The 17249-nt window shown below is 40.6% G+C and overlaps 2 protein-coding genes across 6 annotated transcripts in view; one reads left to right on the forward strand and one right to left on the reverse strand.

Annotated features, from left to right (window-relative positions):
- The window catches only part of FANCM (FA complementation group M), a 72288-nt gene that overhangs the window by 52510 nt on the left and 2529 nt on the right, over positions 1-17249 (reverse strand). For all 4 annotated transcript variants that reach the window (XR_012586599.1, XM_074583605.1, XM_074583604.1 and 1 more), the window contains one exon: positions 16640-16798. Coding sequence is in view for 3 of the 4 variants with exons in the window: in XM_074583605.1 (XP_074439706.1) it covers positions 16640-16798 (159 nt within the window). In the remaining variant the exon portion in view is untranslated. The remainder of the gene's footprint in view (positions 1-16639; positions 16799-17249) is intronic.
- On the forward strand, positions 835-14755 carry LOC141742119 (heme-binding protein 2-like). 2 transcript variants are annotated; one of them, XR_012586598.1, is made up of 6 exons: positions 835-1250; positions 7448-7539; positions 8946-9087; positions 10491-10674; positions 11104-11325; positions 13909-14755. XR_012586598.1 is itself a non-coding variant. In XM_074583603.1 (5 exons), the coding sequence occupies exons 1-5, from the start codon at positions 1025-1027 to the stop codon at positions 11273-11275; spliced, it is 816 nt and encodes a 271-aa protein (XP_074439704.1). In that variant the 5' UTR covers positions 835-1024; the 3' UTR covers positions 11276-13044. The 2 variants fall into 2 exon arrangements, 1 of the variants encoding a protein (XP_074439704.1); XM_074583603.1 differs by lacking the exon at positions 13909-14755 and having other exon boundaries at positions 11104-13044.

The raw sequence follows: 17249 nt of genomic DNA on the forward strand, positions 1-17249 counted from the left end.
ACATCTTTGGCTTCTAAGGCAATTACTGCTTCATCGTCACACCAAGATCAGCCCCTGGGACTAGGTAACTAAAGTTGATCCTGGCAGAAAGATACTGAGCAGAAAAAAAAAAAAGGGGGGATTAAACATCGCATCACAGAGTCAACAGTTACATTCCTAACCTTTGGTTTCCTCCTGCAAGCATCTCAACAGTGTAGGGGAGAGGACTATTTTCCTATTATTCTAAAATTCTAAAGGCCCAGAGGTTCCTCTTTCCTGCCTTAAAAAAAAAAAAAAGGACCACAACACTTATTTCACATTAAAGTTGGAAGGAAAGACAACCACAAATAGAACCACGTGCTCCACACAGATCCCTGATTCAAATTCAGATCCTGCTTGCTGGCCTGGTAACAGGTCTGCTCCTCCACCTCTTTCTCATAAAGGCTTGCCCCAGCAATGGCAAAATTGGGCAGCTGTCAACTTCCAAAGGTGGACTTTCAATAATAAAATGAGCCATGGTTTTTACACTCCTAACTGCATCCAGTTTGGAATGACCTCGCAGGCACTTCTGAATAAAATGAAAGATCTGTCTTTCAAGCATGGTTTGAAAACATTAAAAGAAAATCATAATAAAGAAGGATTAACAGGGCATGAAGAGCAGTGGGGAAAAAAGATGATGAAGAGAATGGCTAGGAAAACAGCACGAGTTAAAGTGAAAAAACATAGGAAACACGAACTTTTTTAAGATCTACACTGCTTGGATGCTACAGCGCCGGCTGAAGCCGCAGAGCATGAGGACCGCTAGCAAAGCGGCGCTGGCTGCGTGCGGGGCCCCCTGCCGGAGCTCTGCCCTGCTCCGCCAGCCGGGAGCGCAGTGCGGGCAGCCGCACATCCCTCCCTCCCTGCCGGCAGGGTACTGCCCCGGCGGCAGGCGGGCAGAGGGGGGGCCCCCTCCGCCCTCAAATCCCTGGGCAGGGCGAGCCCTTCATAAAGCGGCGCGGCGGCGGCAGCGCGCCCAGCCCGCTCCCCGGCTCTGCTCGGCGCGATGGAGACGGGCGGGTGCCGCATGGGCGGCGCGGAGCCGGGCGGCCCGGCCATGATCACGCTGGAGGACCTGGACGGGATGGCGCAGGAGAGTCCCGATTCGGCGTACCACAGCAACGGGAGCAGCCTGGAGGAGGAGGCCGAGCGGATGGAGGACGAGGAGCAGGAGCGGCTGCTGAGCTACTGGCAGAGCGTGGGCAGGGGGCACCAGGTGGACGTGCCCCGGGGTAAGAGCCGGCCGGGCCGCGCTAAGCCGCTTACACCCACAGCGGCCCGCTGGGCTTTGGGGGATTAGGGAGCGGCATTTCGGGGTTTACCGGCCGGTACCGTAACCTTCCCGGGTACTTCTGACCTTCAGCTGCAGGATGTCCCCCTCGGCAGCCCCCCGCGCTTCAGCGATGCCGGTGACGGGTTCTCCGGCAGGGAACAGGACCCCAGCAAACCTCCCCCTTCTCCACAGAGAACCTGTCCTCGGGGTTGGCACCCAGCTGTCCCAGAGGGAGGTGTGGGGCAGGGCCAGGGGGGGATGGGGCACGGCCCCATCTGCCCCCCCTTCACCCCCAGCCAGGCTGGGGAAGGGGCTGAGGTGAGGGGGGAGGTGGTACAGCATAGGGTGTTGCCATCATCACCCATTGCATTTCTGCACACTTCTGATACATACAGTCCGAGCTAAAGCCCTGCACTGGGAGATTCAAAAGATTTTTCTAACAGAAAAGTGGATGTAGTAGTAGTGGGTTGACCTGTTCATACTAAAAAGGACTGATTTGAGTTTTCAGTCTTAATTAAAAAATTAAGTTTGGCCACCTGCAAAAGCATTAATCTTAAGAATCTCTCCTCACTGTAGCTATCCAAGAGGTCAGTTCTTTAAAGAAAGATGCTTGAATTGAAAGATAGCACAGTGTAAACAAGCAAAAGGATTGACTTTGCTTTTTGACAGTAAGCCTCCCAGGCTTATCTTACTAAGAAACTGTTTATTTTCAAATTTAAGAAAGACTGAAGAATCTGAAAAATTGTAACAAGTCAGATAACTCCTAACAAGCAGCAGAGATAACTGCAAACTTAGCTCTTTCAGAAACTCTAACTGATCTGCACTGTCCTGTGTAGAGAAGTACAGAGAGCTCCTTGGCATCTCTACTGTTCAGATAAATCACCTTCTAAGAGGAGGGGAAGCAGCAAAACCTTGAACAACAGTCTGCACTAGACACTACCAAAATGAAATGACTGTTACTGGAAAACTTTTTCTAGATTCCAACACAGCAAGAGGGGCACAACCTCCTTTTCAAGTCATGCCTAGAAGTCTCCTCTTATCTTTCTAATGTTTTAACAATGCAAATCAACGCCCTGTCAGCTACTAACAGAAGGGCAAGCTCAGTCTGAACAGAGCTCCCTGGCTTGCCTCGTTCTCGCTGCCCGCAGGAGGGGTCCTTGTGCCATCTCGTCCCTCCGGCAGCCGCAGGTTTTCATCTGTAATCAGTGCATCGTGTCTGACAGCTTTGGGGTCTACAGGGGCACAGAGAGAGGGGAGTGGAGCTCCCTATTTAAGGCATTAAGCATGAACACACAGACATTAAGTTGCTCCTTAAGAGTACCTTTGTGTATCAGAAAACAAGATTCCTTCCCACAAAATTATCTGGTATTCTATGGGTTATTATATTATAATATATAATATATAATATTATAATATTATATGGGTATTTCAATGCCCTGTTTCACTGAGATTTATGAGGCAGGATATCAAGTCTAGGAAATAAGTCAAAGGTAGTATTTTACCACATTTTAGCTACTGTATTATAAAAGGTTTACTCTGTAATGCTACACAAGTGTTACAAAAATCTAAATGGAAGATTTTTCTTCAGATATTGTCCAGGGCTATAGGTCAAGAGTGACTGCATCTCAACTAGAACAGCCTAGGAGAGTTTGCCAGATTAGTTTACATGGTCCATTCAAAGTTCAAGCTAACTGTCAGCATCCATGCTAGTATCCAGCCAGCTAAAGAGTACTCGAGCCTCAGGGAACACAGAGAGGAAAAGTTGCTGACTTTCTGGGAGGAGAAATCCTCCCAGTCAGCAGGGAGCAAACCGCCTCTCTTGACTGCTGTGTCCCATCCAAGCAGCTGGTGTCACTGCCTAAGCCATGATTTAAGAAAATACAAGAACTTTACCTGGCCGGCTATTGACTGCCAGCCTGGTAACTGTGCAGAGCACTTGAGACCTTAATAACAGAGTGTATATTTCCTGTAGTCTAGTGGTAAAATCTGCAAAATAAGAACATTATCAAGCCTTTCATCAATAGTTCCAGACTGCCACAAGCTCTGACACCTGTTTTGTTCTATGGTGACAACATACCTTTCAAAAAGATGACTTGCTTTGTAGCTTTTGTTTAGCACCTTTTAAGGGTTACAGGAACACAGTAAGCATTCTAGAAAAATCTAAGATTTTGTGAGATGTGAACAACAGATATTTACATGGCTGGCATTTCAATTTATCACTTAATCCTATAGACTGGCCGGCCTATGCCAAAGCTTGCAACAAAAAGGTAAAAGAAAATGAAAGGTGCAGGAAGGTATAAGCTAATTTTCTTGGCTTGAAAACTCCATTGTATCTACTCCCAGTAGAAGCAGAAAACACGCTACAGCATGTTTACCTTAGATTTCTCAATTCTAATTTCAATACAAGCACAGTCATTAACAAGCAAGCTCAGGAAAACCCATCAAAACCATCTACTTGCTAAAGCATAAAGCTGTCGAAAGATACTCAGTGTACAAAGCAGCATGCGCTGAGCTCAGGTACCCAGGCTCCACATCAAACTTCAGACCTGGAATCGCGGGTGGTTTTCCATCTGTTCCAATGTATGTCCCCTGCTGAGGTGACCTCACATAAGTGGCCCAGGGGCCACTGGACAGCCATAACCTCTGTGGCTGACGGAAGCGTGCAGGGAAGGACTGCAGAGCCCCCATCACTGGGTCGTGCCCAGACTGCAGCCTCACAACACAGCCCACCCCAGCCCAGTACTGACCCTGCTTACACCTCCTAGAGCTGTTCCCCAGTTGCTCTCTCTAAGGTGCACCTCTAGTGCTTCTTTTCAGCATGAAGGTTTTGGTTCCCAGCATTACAAAGGCTGTCTCCTCTGCCCTAGAATGACAAAGTTGTATGCGCATGTACATTACTTAAGGGCACAGCTGACAAGTACATCCCACTTCAGAGACACTCCCAACAGGTCTGATCAGACACAAATTAAGACATACAACAATTTAAATACTGTTCAATCTTGCTGCTATGCACAAGGCTTGTCAAAGGTGCCTCATCTACATAAACCCCTTTGTAAAGATTTGCCTCTTGCATAATACCTACCTATAGTAGCAACTGCAATCACAGTTTTGAAATTTAGTTAACCAAGCCTTTACACTGCTACAACTTGTCTTGCCTTTTGTCACACCAGTATTCAAGTTTGCAAGCTTGGACTGACAGATGACATGCAAATCATGCAACTCACTTGGCTTTTAGGCAGCATAATATTATATATAGTATAGTATTGTGCAGTTAAAATACTTATAATCCAAATGTTATACTGTCATGCCTGACAGGCACGGATTCATGAACTGAAGAATAAAACTCCCAAAAGGACTTTAATTAGTTGTAATTTCTATCCTGTGCATTAATATGGAATAAATTAAAAAAAAAAAGAAAAAATATAAATCTCCCACATTTATCAATAAAGGAATCTAATAATAGAGTTAACTTTTCTAGAGTCCCCAAGTGTTTCCTAATTCTTGAATACTCTGTGGAAAATTCAGTGCTGAAGTCTAATCTACTTATAATTTTCTCAGCCTCCAAAGAGATCAATTTTACATGTCAGTTATTACTTACATTTTAAATGTTTCCCAATGACATTTAAAAAAAAATGTTTAACATTAACCAAGTATAGCCTTCTCCCCTTTATTAAAAGGATCTTTACTATTCCAAATAGTCTTAAAACTAAAACCCCTGCACTGGATGTCAGGAGATGTAGGTTTGATTCCCAGCTCAGCTACAGATTTACTAAGTGACCTAGGCCAAGTTAATTCTCCTGCATCTTAATTCTCCTCTTCTCTGAAACATGGATAAGACTCTCTTCCCCCATCGTCCTGCCTTTTCCACTAAAGATACTGAGGCACTTAAAACACCCAAGAGAAGGGCTCTTACTTCAGTTGAAGCTCTAGTCCTTTTCATGTATGCCTGATACATACCACGAGGTAGTATGGCAGAAATTCACATCCAGACTTTAAAACACTGTATATGAAAATTAAGTTTCTCAACCTCTATCAAAATACACAAGTGCTTATATTACTTCAGCTTGAAAGGCAAGGGACTAACTCTTTTGGAAGAGATGCCTTCCATTCCTAAGACTAACCTTATATTCAGAGTTTCCAAGCCTGTCTGATAGGGATCAACTTCTAAGCAGAATTTATTTATGAACTGCAGCTGGAATTGACGTCAAGGCAACGATAGTTGCAAATACACCTAATCCATCCATATTTAAATGACAAAACTGAAGCAGAACAGAAATACTAGAATATACTAGTACTATATATGCAAGTATAATATATTTGCTCCTTCTATCCATTTGAGCTTGGCTGGGAAGTGTTAACGATTAATACAGACTGGACGATTGCTAGGGTCACTACATCTAGAAACGGAGAATAAGTTTTCTATTTAATTTCTTACAAAATGTGAGAATCACTCAAATGCACATTTCAGTTCCATCTCAGTTTTGGTAAGCGAACGTGTAGGTGCTTAGAGTTCTTCAACAATAGTCAAGCATTAACACTCTCCTTCACATAATGATCCGCCACGAAAATGCAAGAGCTCAGATCAGAAGTGATGACACATGTTAGACTGTGCTCCGAGCCCTCCTTCTTCCAAAGGGCAAGACAACAGCAAACATAAGAAGCATGCAAAACTCACGGTGTCCCTATTAGTCACATAAAGTTGGTATGTTACACTTAAGATTTACTAGTGCTTTTTGGTAACTATGAATATTTGAGAACATTGAACCACTCTATTTCTTTCAGCCAGATGTAATGGAACCATAACACTGAAACGTTTCAATTTTGCTAAATGTTAATATTCACTCTCAGTCAACAGTTTTCTGTCCCTTCCAAACTGAAATAAACCCTTTAATCTAATATACTTGGTATCTAATCGGACAGCACATATGTATAAAACCACTATGCAACAAAAAGCAATTGTGTTCAATAAGCACAAATCTATGTTCTAATTTCTTTGTTAAAAAATCATGTCTTCTTGAGATACAGTTCTTCAGTGAAGTATACGCTGAGGAATTTTAAATTTCCTCATCTTACATTTCTTTAGCTTAACAGGACACTCTTCTCCTCCCTCACCTATACTATCTTCAATCCCCCCTCCACACCCCACCTTCGCTTTCTCCCCTCCAGCCTGCGCACATCGGGCTCTCCAGCCCCTCCTGTGCTTCACCCTGCCCTAACCAGGCAGGCAGCCCTCCAACAAATTATCTTGAGTTCCTCAATGCCACTGCTGTACCATGAAACCCCAAACCAGGCACAGCAGGGGAAATGTGGCTTCACGAGCACTGGACAGAACAGCCAGTCACACCCTTGAGCAGCTGGCTGCAGTCTTGCTGACACAGCCCCGTGTATGCCCTGTTCTGTGATGTCTCCTTCTGAAGCTACAAACAAAAGTTCATGTTCTCTTCCACTTCTTAATGAAGATATTTGTTTGCCTTTGGTTTTGAAATCCTGCCCTCCTGTAAGGTCTTACTACAAGGGCATGCATTAAAAAAAAGTAAATATTATGCAATTCACTTAAGACCCAGAACTCCACTTTGCATAGAGGAGCTGGATCACCACAGCATCACAGCTGAAACACTCTCCTTCAGTTTCAGCTCTAACGCTCCCAGAGACTGCAACTAGGAGTGAATCACAGAGAAAAGCAGTGTGATAGCGGGGCAGCATGGCTAGCACAGCACCAGCAGCTCGGGCACTGCAGCCTCCGAGTGCCAACACGGGCCTTACACCCAACATATGTCCTGACTACTGAGTAGCACTGAAATGTGTGTAATATCAAGTGCTAAAGTAGAATATTAGACATAAAACACCATTTGGAAGTGATGAAAGTTTCCACAGTGATATTTCCTTGAACAAGAGCAGCTAACTCAATTTACTTCTTCATGTGGATACACATTAATCCAACACCAAAAGAGTTAGAAGAGTTTCTAGAATCGGCAGTGTCATCTGCACAGAGACAAAAGTCCATTAACCTTTCCTATTAATATTGAAGCGCAAACTAAACTTGTTAAAAACACAAAGTCGCCTGAAGTTTAACTAAGAGGAAGTAGAATGAGACACATATTCTTCTTATTTCTACAGCTTCACCTCTAAAACTGGAAATGTATCATTTTGTTGCAGACATGGCAGAGCCAATTCAGCAGCTGACTCGGAACAACAGCCCCCAGGAGAGACAGACCATCCCCTTCACTCTCATCCACCGCAAAGAAAAGGTACCGTTTCCCTTCCCAGCTGAGCTTGGAACAACATTTTCAGTACTCATATCTAGCTCACAAAAATATGTTTCTTCATAAAATTATTTTAACAATTTAGGATTTTTAACATCATAAGTGCAAAGCATTATAACTGGATAACTACAGTTAATTTTTAGCATCTCAACATTTTTACATGCGTGAATTTTTCTTTTTTGTAAGGTAGAAACTATCAGGAAAGTCAGAAGATGGTCAGGAATTACAGCCTTTGTGACTTTTTAGAATTAATTTAACAAAAACCCCTTAAATTTTGACATTTGAAATAAAATGCCTATTTTCTTCATTTAAATCAATGCATTTGCTTCTTTACACAATCACATTAATAAAACCTTAGCAAAGAATACTTGAAAGAGATTAATATTTGAAATTAAAATGTAACATGTATTTTCATATCGTGGGTCATTATCAAACAAAGCAGCAATTTGCAAACCCATCTTATCAAACCCATCTTATCCTCTAATGAAAAACTGAAATTGACATCCAGCAAATTGCTAACAGCTCAGGAAAAGTGCAAACAAGTGTCTAACCTTAAATACAGGACAAATCTTTATGAACCATGTATGAAGAACTCTTATCACATTTTTTTTAAATAGATCTATATAATTCAAATTTATAAATATCACAATTTGAATGAGTGTATTTCATCCAAATAGTTTGGGACTCCTGACTATTTATGTTCTGATTAAATGCTTGAAAGCAATTTCTCATTGCTACTGTAATGACTGCAGATAAACAAATGAGGTTATTCAGTGTTAATTGCAACTAAATGTTTAATACTGCAAGTCCAAGAGATGACACTTCCTTATTTCAAAGGAGAACTACCTAGAAGTCTGCTGAAACAAATTTTGGTCCAAGATCAGCAGCATATCCCTTCTTGATTTATGCTAGGAAGGATTAAAATTCACAGCTTCCTTTCAAGATCATTTCACTGACAGTTGAAAAAAAGATGCAATTATTCCTGTACTCGAGTTAGATGCATACACTGCATTGGGTTTGGATAGCTACTTATTATATGCTGGCTTGGACCTTGAAATGAAGCACACACGAACCAAGTATTAAACAGAATGAGCCTAAGGTACAGCTGACATTGAGACTTAAAATCATTCCTAATGCTTCCTGCTCTCCTGCTCATACACCTAAAGAAGTTGATTTTCTTATTCTACAAGTAATATTGTAGCATATATATTTGTTGTATACAAATACAATGTATCTGTATACATTTTTTGTATTTGTACACATTTCCAATTTGTATACAAATACAATGCATTGTATTTGTATACAACAAATTGTTTGACTTTTATTTGTTTGCTTGGGTTTTTTAGGTGATTAACTTAAAATACAAAATTATTCTCTTACTGTGTTTGCAGCTTGGAGATCTGCTTTATGAAAAACGTCAGTATGGAAAAGCCAAATGGGCTTGTATAAAAATGAAAGAAAAACAGTATGAACAGAGCATATGCCTTGGATTCATGAAGCTTATGAGGTACATTTGTGAGCAGAATTCCTCAGGTAATTGGTGCCACAATTCTAGATTTAAGTTAAAACATTATATTTATGCACTAGCTCATCCTAATTGGGGAGAAAGTTTTATTAGCTTTTCCCAAATCCTCCACCCGGTCTACAGGGACATTTTCCTGCAATGCAGCCTTTCCAGCAGAGTCTGAGCCAACGTGTTGCTCCCTCTGCACACATGCTAGAGGAGAACATCTGCGGGAAGCAATCACAGCTTCCAAGGGCACTGTGACCATTACAACTGTCTGGGAACTGATACTGGCTGATTTTGTAGGCTGTCAGCTATAAATTAGGCTTTTGCTACACAATTTTAGTGGTTTACTTTCCATGGCAGTACTGAAATCGCCTGTTCTAAGAACTTATTCAGAGTGTAATGCCAAGAGAGACCATAATGTTTCGTCTCTGGTTTGAGTTCATGATACTCAACTTGTGCATGTCTGAACGGACACCAAAAATTTCTGTGTCTGAAGCATATTTTCCAGAAAGATAATCCAGTTTTAACTCAAGTACTTTAAAATAATGGCAAGTCCACCATGTCCTTGATAGCTTGTGCCTGCACGAGAAATGTGCATCTAGTTTCCAATCCAGTTTTATCTGGTTTCAACTGCCAGCCATCCATTGTCTTTTTTTTTTTTTTAATTCTCCAGTTGATTAAAAAGTATTGCAATGCCTGGTGTTTTGTTCTGTAATAGTACATGTGTTGTAATCGAGTCAACCCTTACTTTTATTTCCAAGAAACTGAAAACATTGTTCATGAAAGCTTTTCTTTAATCAGGTATTTTCCCCACTCTCCCCATTCTTTTAACACTTTAGCATAGTTTAAAAGTAATTTTTGGCTCCAGAACAGCGCTGTTTTGTTTTCAAACTGTGTACAGAGGCCAAATGCCCACTCCTAGACATCACTGCTACCTGCACAGTCGAAAGAGTCAACCTTCTCCTAGAACATTGCAAAAATGTAGCAACATGTTTGATAACAGCAAATCCTAAACTAATTCACAATGCAGCCCCCTTATCTTGCCTACATTCTTTGTTCCCAAATATTTAAAACATGACACAAGGTCAGTTTACAACATAAACATGGGGAAAGAAGTTAAATCAAACTCCTTGCCCTCCATGAAGAGAGCTCACCAAATACCACATTTTAGACACACATGCACAATATTTGCACATGTAGGTTTTAGTTATGTACACACACACAAAGTACAAGGCATAATAAAATGCTATTTCCACTTGGAATATAGAACTGCATTTTCTAAAATATCCTACTGAATTCCTTTTAGTAATGACATTCTTGTTGCTCCACGGTACTCGGTTTGTATTATTCAGCTTGGGTTCAGAAGTCGAGCATGCTATGTAGACCTCCGTTTACATTTTCTAAAAAGTCATGTATGTCTCCTCAGGACTGTACTTGGGGATAACAATACCCATTGTGACCATAGTCCATACAAATGAATCTCAATCGGAGATGACACAGGCAGTGACAGTAGCGTACTACCTGCCTGAAGTGCTGCAGGACGAGCCACCTCATCCTTTTGACTCTGACATAATCATTGAAGAATGGCCTTCTACTATTGTTTATAGTAGGTAAGAAATATTTCAATTCTGTTCTAGTAAAATCTGTAAAAAGATGTAGTTTTCAATTTGGGCTTGTTACATCTTTTAAATCAGGGTCTAAAGGCTAACAAACAGGAAAACTTGATTTTTTAGTAGTTGTTAAAAGTTGCCTGCTTTACGAGACTGGGATATTCAGGAAATAATGGTTACCAGCTTACTTGGGAAAACAGTGCAGCTGTAAATGTGAGATACAAACTCAAAACACAGACTATTCTGTGTAGCTAGGAACAAAGTATCTGACATGTCACTGAAAATGTTCAGAAAAAACTGTTATGTGTATGAGATCAGTCAGGGAGTCATTTGCGAAACACGACTAAATAATTTAGGAGGAGGCATTTCTAGTCTCTGGAAAAAACTGTGGATTTTAAAAAGAACTTGATATGAAGTTGATTGTTACAGGAGCTTCAGAGGAATCACCAATGAAGACTCTATAATGAGAGAAATAAACCTGTTGGCGGAAATTCTGGAGAGTCCCGAGTTATGTTTGCAGGATACATTCATCATTGCAGGATATACAAATCCAGCTGCTGCCAACCGACACAATGAGATATGGTTCCTTCAGAGACCATAGCCTCCCCTTTCCGATGCTTGTCACTCACAAGAATCAGTGCTGATTTACAGGTGAATCACGTAAGGCTACACATCAAACCCTCAAAGATTTTAGAAATGTGGCTTTTGGCCAGTTTAGCAAGGCAATCACTCCAATTTAATAATCCAACAGAGGTAACACCTGGAACATACAATTTCCTATGTCAACTTCTACAGTTTTTACACAATTTTTATGGAGATTTTTAGCACTTTAAAAGTTAGTTCACCTTATCTTTACAAGGTAAGGCAGACAGAGACTTCTCTCCTTGTCCAGTTATTAGCAGCTCTAGACTGCTTGTGGCCTGGGACAGTCCTAGGGGAGATCCTGGAGCCCCTGCCCTGGGCACCCAGTGCTGCACCAGCTACACAAAGACCCTCTTGGGGCCTTCAGTGGGACACGTTAGAACCACCTCACACATGCAGGCTATGCTGCAGAAAAAGAATGTTCAGGTCTTAATCTCTGAAGAGAACTACCAGATATAGACCACTGGGATTAAACCAAGGAGTAAAACTAGACCAATGCTGACTGCTTTTAATGTCATCATCTGTGGAGCAGAGATTCTTAATGCTTACCTCAAAAAGCATTCAACCAAAGTACTTCTAACCTTGAGAAGAGACCAAAAAAGCAGAACAGTCCTAATGCTCATTGAAGTTTTGATAGCAAAAGTTACAGGTTATCTTAATCACACACTCATAGTAATCCCACGGCTATATTTGGCATTTCTAAATACAAAGTGGTAATTCTTAACACTTCAGCTTCACAAACACTTTCATCTTATAACTTTGCTAAATGTTAAAACGTTACAGCTGAAGTAATTCGTTCAGTACTTTTTACACTCGTCTGGCAGTACCACATTATTAATGTTATAATTGATACAAATATTTCACAGAAAAAAATTTCAGCTCAAAGTGACCTCTGGCAGTCGCACGGTGCAGCTCTGCTGCGCTGCTGGCAGAGCGGGCTGCTCAGGGCCTCACACTGCTGGATTTTGAGCACCTCCAGGGGTTGGGAGCCTGTAACCCTCTAGGCCCCATTCCAGTATCTGACCACCCTCACTGTGAGAAATTTTTCTTCCTAATACCTAATTTTCCCTGTTGCAGCTTGTTTCTTTTATCCATATGATAATTCTTGAAGTAGACAACTGCTAATCTAGCACGCTGTGATCAAAAGACAAGCCCACGTCATTCTCCATGCATCAGGAGGCCTGAAAGCAGCACTCACACTTTGCTGTGTTCTACAGCTACAGAGCACCTACTGCACTTTAGAATCGGGGTAGCAAACAGTTTTGCTCTCAAAAATCCCTTCCTAAAGTCTCCCCTCACAGACATGACAGTAGAGTTTAACCTTAACAGAATTAAATGTCTTTTTATATAAAAAATTCATTAATTATATCACCAGCGTTATTTATCGATTATATGATTTAGGCTCTAAATAACGCTTTTGTGTTACTGAGTTACAACATACAAGACAGCACCCAAACCAGTGTCTGTTAGCTTACAGTAGCGTTAATTGGCAAACACAATGGATTTATGGAGTACTTCTGACTGAATAAACACACAGGTCTCAAGAACTTTAAAGCCTCCGGGTTCCACAAGGCTCTCTGCTGCACAAAATTGACTTTATGCTTAACCTCAAATCTCTTGCAGAGCAGCAGGATCAGGGCAGGCTGGCTGGCCCTGCTTAAGCATGCCTAAGGCGCTCTCTCGTGGTGGCTGCCCTCAGAGACGCCTTGGGGAGGCAGCAAGAAGGGGAAAAGGAAAATAAAAAATAAAAATAAAAATAAAAGAGAGAGAGAGAAGGTTTAATTTAAACGCAAACAAACTGACACAGACCGGCAGGTCCGTCACAGACCTTTGTATTGCCACAAATTAATGGGATGTTAAACTGATGGGGGGCAATCTCAAAAAAGACTGTGGGATTGGGGGCTTTCTTATTCCAACCAGAAAGCTACCAAATCCGGTTTGCCAGGTGACAGCAGAAATGCTTGTGCCAGTTGTGGCCACAACTAGGAACTACTTTGTCTGATGTGCCAATTCAGATGCACATCGAAGTATTTCTTACTGAACAGAACGAGACAATGAAGGTATCTGTCAAGTCTTTTATTCCTCTCCATTTGTTCAAGATACAGGATCATAGCCAGGGAAAAAAATTCAGACTTCCTTTTCAATATGTTGAATTGTTTCTTATTTGATTTTTATTTATGTTGCTTCTTATTTATTTTTAACATTTCCTCAGATTGTTGGAAATACGAGCCAGTATTAAAGTGAAAGCTAACAATTTAATGGAAAACATTAGTTTTTAAAAACTGAATTGAGTAGAGGGCCCAGGGAGGCATTAAATAACGGGTTCTGTTTTGCCCTCATCCCCCACAAGATTTTTATAAGAGCAAATAAAAACAATTTTCACCTTTGACATGATTTTATGGTAAAATAAAGAAGTTTCTGCAATTTGATTGCTTTTGCCAGTCATAGAAATTATTTTAGGCTTTAGCAAATGTCAAATAGCTATTGGAAGCAGTTAAATCCTCTCACCATAAAGTACCAGTTTGTACATACTTTGCATTTTAAACGTCTATCGCAAAAAGCATTTGCTATATCTTATGTCTCTTTCCATAGGCAATCTTCACCTAAATACTTCTGTGACTCAGCTACTTGTGGGTATGTTATAGAAACATTCCTGTTACTGAAATATAAAAATAAGGTATTTATCTGAATGTGCTGATATCCTAACCGCAGCAAAGTGTTCAGCGTTGTTTTATGTAAAACTGTGAATTCCAAGATAGTATTTATTTTGACTTATGTTAGACAGCTTCTGCTGCTGAGAAAGAACCAATTAATCTCGAGTTTGAAGATACACTTTATGGCTATGGAATATTGTACCAACTTCTGTAACCAGCCCTCACAAGCACGGGCACAAAGAATTGTGTTTTTTCATTGACACACAATAAAATTTACTTCATAGTTACACCACTGAATGCCAAGGAAACGTTACTATTACTCAGATACATCACTTGAGAAAGCTTGAAAACATTATGTCAAGCTTCATTATCTAACTCCTGTTACCAGAATAGGTACGTTGTTATCCATCTGTGGCTCTACCCTGTAAGCCATTAATTAATGGATTTTCATTTTTAATTTGAAGTTATTTGATTTCCACTATTCAAAGGAGATAAAAAAACAGAATTCACCCATATTTTTGGAAGATTAAATGACGTAGCCTTAACAGATAAATGTTGTCCTGCATACTGTGTATTTTTCAAACAAGCATTAGTGCCTAAAAAGTTTATTCCAGCTATTGTGATACTCAGGGCCTTGCTTATTGTATGTATACAAATATAAAAATAATTTTTCTGGCATTGTTGCATTGTGCTGTTTTACACTGTCCTTCATTTTCACTGAAATGTCGTCTTGTTTACTGTTACTGTTTATCAAAATTAAAGGTAATGATTTTATTGTGCAGAGTACACCTGGCTTTGTTTTTTGCTATCTTTCCTTTGAATGGGAACAGCAGAAGTCACAAGTTGCTATTCTGATTCTACAAAAGCCATAAGCCCAACAAAAATTAAATAACTTTCAGAAGACACACATTCTTTGAAATAAACAGGTACATTTGGAGCTATGTTACTACGGGCTGCAGCCAGCAGGGCTGCTAGCAAACTCACTCCTCCTGACTGCAGAAGCCATCTGCAACCCCTTTTCTGTCAAGTGCCCAGCACAGTCCCCCACAACCCTCAAAGCAGCACAGACTGGGGTAGGGCTGGTTTCAGAACCAAGCTGGAGAGAAGCAGTTCTTAACAAAGAGTGACATATGTATTGGAGCTTTCTCCTAAATCCCAATGCCATTCAAACGTAATCCACGACTGATTCTTTTGGCAGGGGACAAGGATAATGCAACATCTACGCGTTGCTCCTGTGGCTACACTCACATCTCTATCCTGATCTCAAGCCACTCAGAAGCCAAAACACAGGAGCACAGCAAACAGTGCAACTTAACTTCAGGGCATGACCGACGTCCATCGCTGTGCTGCAGAAAACTGCACAACCACAGAAATACCTCGGCGGAAACTGAGGCACAGGAGCCACTTCTGAAAGTGCTGGGGTCTCTAATACTAAGGCTTGGCTTGCCCCTGAACACTGGAAAAAGCGGGGGCACTATCCTTCCACACTCTCTGTGTTGTTACAAGTCATATTTTCTATGTAAAGCAGTAGCAAAACAAGTGCAAATACCAGATCAAAGAGAGGAAATAGAAACCACTGAAGCCACAGTAACGATTTAGTCCAGGTTTGTCTATACTCCTCAATTACACCAGATTAGCCAAACCTGTGTGCTTATTTCAGCTTAAATCTCAAGTGAAACACCTCAAATTAAATCCCTGCACTCCATACGAGCTTTCAGAGGCACCTGTAGTGATGCAAAACTATCTTTAAAGTTCTTGCTAGCTTATCAGTGGAACTTCCTCATTTAAATATACTCTCAGGTTACTGGATTGAAAACAGGTGAACTAACTTAATCTAGAAAATGAATGAACAAGTTTGCCAGTGGTCTTCACATAAACACAAAAATCATTAACTTTAATCAAAAACATACTCTAAGGACAACAGTCTGATACTAACGTAATCCTATTTTTTTTTATCTCTCTTACCAAAAAAAGAACATACATTTTGAACGTTTCAAAGCAGTACTTTATATAATACCATTTGTCTACCAGTACCTTACTGAGAAGACGCAGACCATTAAGTTGTCACTGACTTGCTAACAGTGCTGGTCCCTGCTAATCTGCCCTAAATTGAGACATTACCTACTGGTAAAAAAGAAAAGAAAAAACCCAAACCCAAAAAACCAACCAAACAAAAAAAAAAACCAAGGAGAACTAAGTACACTTACAGATGACTTAAAGCTCTAAAGAATATTCTTAATCAGAGGAAATGCTTCAGTCACTATACAGTTTTCATAAGGCTGGCAATAACCCAGACAACACCAGCATGGTCATTCTCAACATCTTAATACTACTAAATTCAGCCAAATTAAGAAGCCCTCAGTTTAGGTCTCATGGCAATTTTGCAAGGACTCCTGAAAGAGGATGAGAAAACTAATTCAATTTTAAGTTTTCCATCAGAGCTCTTCAAGTTATTGCAAGGTAATAACTAGCATTGGTGGAAAGTGAAACCGCAGCTGCTAAAGTTGAAACAATGTTTCTTTTTTTGCCTTATACTCAAAAGCAAAGTTAATTGAATAGGAAAGTGTTACTTTATAAGTTATTGCTAGTCTAGATAAGAGATGTTAACACAGGAAGGGAGATATTTAGTGACACTGTCTGTTTAACAACAAAGAAATGCAACAACTCACCTGGATGTAAGCACTCTGAATTTCTACCAATTCTTCACCAAGCGGAACAACAATTTTCTCCACTTGTCGCTCATGAGAATAAGGCTGAATTTCCGGAGAATCTTCAGCACATAGTTCTATCTGAGCAATGAGTAAGTTGGAAATAACTTGCTGCACAGCCTGTTTGAGAAGCCACAAAAGACAACTGTATTTTCTCGTTAACACTCCGGCAACACAAGTCAATATCACGTGAAAATAACTATTTCCATATTTTAGCAGGCCTTGAATATAATTGTAAGGAAAAGGTACCTACTAACTATATATGAAAAATGAAAGACTCTCCAGTTAAAGATCTCAAGTAGTATATATAAAGAGTCAACATGGTAAGTTCCTGAATGCAAAAAGCGTGCTACTGCACAAGGGCTGGAGTGACAGAACTCTCCCTTTGGCTTTGGGTGCCCCATGAAATACCCGCTGAGAAGTAACCTAGAGTTAGGAGCTTAAACTGAATTTGGCTGTCCATCCGCCTCAGACTGAAAACCTCAGCCTTACTTATGTTTACCCAATATAGTACACTGAACAGAGTATGAAAGCCATTTGGAATTGAGAGTATATTCTTTTTCGTTCAAGT

Source organism: Larus michahellis, chromosome 4, assembly GCF_964199755.1.
Source record: "Larus michahellis chromosome 4, bLarMic1.1, whole genome shotgun sequence".
In the NCBI taxonomy this organism is placed as follows: Eukaryota; Metazoa; Chordata; class Aves; order Charadriiformes; family Laridae; genus Larus; species Larus michahellis.

Coding starts and splice junctions, on each gene's coding strand:
- LOC141742119 (XM_074583603.1), top strand. CDS start 1,025: ATGGAGACGGGCGGGTGCCGCATGGGCGGCGCGGAGCCGGGCGGCCCG. Junction 1,251..7,447: donor CCAGGTGGACGTGCCCCGGG/GTAAGAGCCGGC, acceptor ATTTTGTTGCAG/ACATGGCAGAGCCAATTCAG. Junction 7,540..8,945: donor TCATCCACCGCAAAGAAAAG/GTACCGTTTCCC, acceptor CTGTGTTTGCAG/CTTGGAGATCTGCTTTATGA.